The sequence below is a fragment of the Hordeum vulgare genome, chromosome 7H (assembly GCF_904849725.1).
Source record: "Hordeum vulgare subsp. vulgare chromosome 7H, MorexV3_pseudomolecules_assembly, whole genome shotgun sequence".
Classification (NCBI taxonomy): Eukaryota; Viridiplantae; Streptophyta; class Magnoliopsida; order Poales; family Poaceae; genus Hordeum; species Hordeum vulgare.
This window is the reverse complement of record NC_058524.1, coordinates 52995592-53000650: the sequence shown is the minus strand read 5'-3', so window position 1 is coordinate 53000650 and position 5059 is coordinate 52995592. Positions and strand designations below refer to the sequence as shown.

General features: G+C 43.3%; 1 protein-coding gene across 1 annotated transcript; it reads right to left on the bottom strand.

The window, feature by feature from the left end:
* Nucleotides 1-265: 265 nt before the first annotated feature.
* Nucleotides 266-4583, bottom strand: LOC123409968 (cystathionine beta-lyase, chloroplastic). The gene is made up of 12 exons (XM_045102837.1): nucleotides 4261-4583; nucleotides 4080-4192; nucleotides 3313-3383; nucleotides 3126-3217; nucleotides 2940-3027; nucleotides 2740-2851; nucleotides 2523-2619; nucleotides 2343-2424; nucleotides 1873-1990; nucleotides 1179-1286; nucleotides 787-889; nucleotides 266-569 (listed from the first exon to the last, which is right to left on the bottom strand). Exons 1-12 carry the CDS (start codon nucleotides 4514-4516, stop codon nucleotides 394-396), a joined length of 1416 nt encoding a protein of 471 aa, XP_044958772.1. The 5' UTR covers nucleotides 4517-4583; the 3' UTR covers nucleotides 266-393.
* Between the last annotated feature and the right edge of the window lie 476 nt (nucleotides 4584-5059).

Here is a 5059-nt window from a genome sequence, read left to right as displayed (position 1 = left end):
ATATAAATTGCACAAGCTCCTACACGGATCGATCCAATGAACCAGCTACAGTCCTTTGCTCCCAATCAACGGCCATGTCACTCCTCCTTAGTCCTTACTACCTTTCCTACAAGCCGGTCGTCACAATGGCAGCCAAGAAAAAAGAACATGGGCAGAACCAAGATTCGATGTTGTGAAGTTTATGCATGTTGTTACTTGTCAGTTGGCCTCAAGGTTTTTCTGTTGACGCCTGTGACGAGCAACACATACGACCGCATGCTCATCATTTTAGAAAATACTCATGCAGAAGTTTATTATTACTGTAGCAGTTTAACAAATGAATCACCAATTCAAATCGCATCTACAACTTGATGAACCGGAACCCTGAGCGCCAAAGTGCAGATTTTGTATGCTCTATGCTGGGCCGGACCTGAGCGCGTAATCAAGATCAGCTATGAGGTCGTCCACGTCCTCAATGCCCACGGATATCCGCACTAGATCATCAGTCAACCCACGCTCCTCTCGTACCAAGGAAGGGATGCTCGCGTGCGACATGAAGCAGGGCAAGCTTATGAGCGACTTCACGCTTCCTGCATAGGCACGTAGATTGGGTGAGCAAGAATGAGCATAGTTTCACAGGAAAAGTATCCAGCTAAGAAACTGGTACAGAAATGATCGGTGCGCGTTATTTTTAATGGATAGGTTTTGTGGAGGATTTCTAAATGGAATGTGTTGGCTGATAAAACAGATGAGCAAGGCCAAGGTGACTCCGAAAGGATGGTGGAACAGGTCAATAAGAATGCTTACCGAAGCTAACTGTTACGTTGAAGTACTTGGTTGTCTCGACAACATGCTTCGAGAGAGACAATGAACCAGTTAGAAAACTGAGGACAGAGCCTGCTCCCTTTGCCTGCACAGGAAGCAAATGGAAGGGAAAACATATTAGAAGGGTGCTCTGCAGTGGCGGAGCTAGACAGGATGTTCAGGGGGGGCAAGGTTGCAAATAATGTTGTTTGGGGGGCCAAAAGCTAAAAATGTTCTAATCTAAACAGCCCCCCAAAAAAATTCTTCAAGTTTTGTAGTGAGGCTGGGGGGGCCATGGCCCCTGCTGGCCCCAATTAAGCTCCGCCGTTGGTGCTCTGCAAATTGATGGATCACTTAAGCTGCTCAATGCAGCCAACTTGAAAACCAACAAGTACCTGAGAGTAGTGTAAAGATCGGCCCGGATGATCAGGAAGTCCAGCATAATTCACTTTCTTGACCTTTGGATGAGAAGCTAAGAATTCAGCAATCTTCTGGGCATTATCCTACAAATATTAAGGTAAACATCAGACTCCTCACAAATCAAAATGACTACAAACATTGAACTCTATAACAAAATGAAATGAATCAAATCTGAGAAAAATTGTAGTAGCATTTTATGAAGGCCTCCAAAATTTCAATAGAGTGGTTTTTCTACACCCCTGCTCAGTGCACCCACGCAAGAAAACATATCAAAATATTTCATAAAAATCTGAAACTTTGTGGGGATGATCTTCAACAAATGTTATGGGCACCTGCAAAGTTTGGTGGTCAAATAACATTCGAGGAGCTCTGTACAAAAAAGACAAAATCACTGAAAATTAGTCAAAATGTAAGTGCACTGTTTGAGCAGATTTTGTAATTTTGTCTTTTTTGTACAGAGCTGTTTGAATGTTATTTGACCACCAAACTTTGCATGTGCCCATAACATTTGTTGAAGATCATTATCACAAAGTTTCAGATTTTTTTTAAATGTTTTGATACGTTTTCTTGCGTGGGTGCACCGAGCGGGGGTTCGGCCACTACTTTCCCATTTCAATAACCAGTATGTACTTCCGCATACAATTTATTTGTATCACAACAAAGTTTCACCTGTTGCTTTTCCACCCGCAAGGCCATGGTTTTAATCCCTCTTAAACAAAGCCAGCAATCAAAAGGCGCCAAACCTGACCCTTCGGCGTTTTGTAGAAATGCAATCTCCTTCGCCAAGCTGTTAGCAGTTGGAACAGTATTACTTTAAGAGTTCATAGCTGCTTCAATTAACTCTATAAATTTGAAGGGGTATTTAGTAGCTCTATTCAGTAAAACAGAGAAACCGCCTGTTAGTGTTTAGGCCAGCAGCACAGAAGTATTCATGTCACACAGTAATTAACAGGGAACAGGTAATACAGAGTTTATTTCATAAAAAATAAGGGTAATAAGTAGTGTTTACCAGGAGACAGACGTGTAATTATGATTGTATTATACATACAGAGAGGGAGCACATTTGAGGATTTAAAAATATTTATCATTGAAAATACTTAGCATGATCATTAGTGACAAAGATGGCCAGTAGAACAGACCTTTCACCCTTTACAGCCAGAATTCCAGCCATAAGATCACTATGTCCAGCTATAAATTTGGTAGCTGAGTGCATCACAATATCTACACATAAGACAATAGAATGCCGTGAAGTAGACTGAGATAATATGCACAAGATGATATGGTGTTGTTTCCAGTTAAGTAATTGCATGATTCTATACCTGCTCCAAGTTCTATAGGCCGGGACAGTACTGGAGACATGATACTGTTGTCCACCAAAACAAGAGCACCGTGAGAATGAGCTATCTCTGCGATTTTCTGTGAAGTAGATAAAACACTGGACGGGGTAAGCATATTGCCTAAGAAAATATATCTGGATTAATCAAATATTATATATATTCTTCATGAGAACTGGTATGCATACATCAACACTATTACCTTTATATCAGTAATTTGTTGACGGGGATTGGTGGGACTTTCAAGCCAAACTAGTTTAGTCAAGGGTCCAATTGCAGCAGCCACATCGTTAATTTTAGTTGTATCCACTCGTCTATCACGCCACAATGCATATAATACTTTGTAAGTGAGTGAGAAAAGACCAATGAGAGAATCATTCAACTGAAAAGGGAAGAACTAACTTCACTACAATTCCATTTCTTGGGACAACTTGTGAGAGCAGACGATCAGAGCCACCGTATATGTCCTCTCCAGCAACTATTTCTTGACCTTAGAATTGTGCGTTTAGCCAAATAATTCGTAAGTGCATACAATAGAAATAAGCTTGAAACACAAGAGTAAGAAAGTAGTACATGTTAGATACTTACCAGACTGAAGTAGGTGTGTTACTGCAGCTAGTGCTGCCATCCCACTAGTGAAGCAGAATGCTTGGTCTGCCTTCTCGAGCTTGGCCATAAGGCTGAATGTGTGATCGAATTTATCAGTGCCACTGAATAATGCATATATTTACACTGCATACAGTAAATAAGAATAAGCAGTTGGACTGAGAGTGACCTCTGGAGAACATCACGAGTAGGATTGCCACTTCTAGTATAATCATAAGCTCCATTAACAGTTGCTGAAGGCTGGAAAGTAAAATTACTGGTAAGAAACATGGAAACAAGAGTGTAAGCAATGGGCCAGACTAAACGGTGCACGCTATAGTTCTTCAGTCAAACCAAAAACAATTATTCCTCGACAAATTCGCAGTACTGATATCTGCATACCAGAGTTCCTGTAGAAATATAAATATGATGGCAGGGGGGATGTATCAACTACATTCACTGTAGTATTGTTTTGAGGGACAAGCAAGAAAAATGATGTAATTAGCAAAAACTAAGATGTGATGAATCACTACAACTAGGTAATTTGGTTTGCCAGCTAAAATTTCCGTAACCTGGTATACATGGTGAGCAACGTTTCAGCACAAGGACTTTCAATTGAACTGCTAAAACGTCATATATTATGGTGCAGAGGGAGTAGAATTCTTCAGGCTTCGAGATGATTAAGATCTGTCTTACAAAAGGATTGCAACCGGCCAAAAATTTCCACGCACACTTGAGCACTCTATTCCATACGATAGAAATGCACTGAACCCCTAAAATGTCAACTGATTACCCCCCGGTACAGCAGCCGCCTAATGTGAAATATCAATCATAACTAGTAGTATGAAACAAATAATGTGCCTCCAAACAGAAGTAAAGCACATTGAGAAAACATTGGTTCAATTTAGGTTTACATGGTTGCCCAATGCAATCCCCTCTGTTTGCAACCCTAGCTACCTGCTTGAAGGTGGCCGTCTGGTACAGGGGCGTGCTGAGAGCCCCGTACTTGTCGAACGAGTTCTCGAAGCTGGTCAGTATCGTCGCCACGCTCGGCTCCTTCCTCGTCAGACCTGCACCCGGAAGGCGAACATTTACACACTAATTCCACCAGAACAAGCACAGAGCCCCACAAACCCACCATCTCCCGAGGATTCTACGGCCCCAGGCGCATCCAAGGAGACCGCGGACGCGCTGAGGTCGCGCTCGGAGTCGCCGGAGGGACCGGCGATCGCCGCCGGGGCCGCCGCCATGCGGTGGGAGAGCGCGAGGCACGGGTAGGCGAGGCGGGGCGTGTGGGCGGAGCTGGGGCTAGGGTTTGGGCACGGGAGGGAGGAGCGCGGGCTGGAGTGGAGGAGGAAGAGGCGGGCGGCAGCGGTGGCGACGGCGGCGGCCATGGTCGGCGAGAGTGGGGAAGCGGGAGTTGGTTTGATAGCGAAGTGGCACGGACTGACGGGTGGGTTACTATGGTCAGTGGGACGGATCGTTGGTGTACTTTTGCGGAATTGGATTATCGTGTCTAGATTCATTGGATCAGCTTTTTCATTCGCTCCCGGTGCGCATACCAGATTTTTTTTTTAATTATTACTCCCTCCGTTCCTAAATATAAGTCATTTAAAAGATTTCATTAGAAGTCTACATACAGAACAAAATGAGTGAATCTAACTCTAAAGTATGTCTATATACATCCGTATGTAGTCTACTAGTGGAATCTCTAGAAAGACTTATATTTAGGAACGAAGGGAGTACTTAGTACACTATTACTTTTATAAAATATTCCAAAAATGTATGTCGGCTCCAAAATATCAGAACTAGGACCCCGTCAGGCACAATTAGGTTGAAGAGCGGGTCTTTCGTGTTCATTAGGTCGAAGAGGGGCTTTTGGGCCACGCGTAGACCGAAGTGTGGTTTTCGGTCTACAACGGGCTGAAGAGTGGCCT

Excerpts from the sequence above, each read along its gene's own strand:
- LOC123409968 (XM_045102837.1), bottom strand. The coding sequence starts at position 4,516 with ATGGCCGCCGCCGTCGCCACCGCTGCCGCCCGCCTCTTCCTCCTCCAC. Across the intron at positions 4,193-4,260 it reads CGTAGAATCCTCGGGAGATG|GTCTGACGAGGAAGGAGCCG; the intron begins GTGGGTTTGTGG and ends TTCCGGGTGCAG. Across the intron at positions 1,991-2,342 it reads CTGGCTGTAAAGGGTGAAAG|CTTGGCGAAGGAGATTGCAT; the intron begins GTCTGTTCTACT and ends AACTGCTAACAG.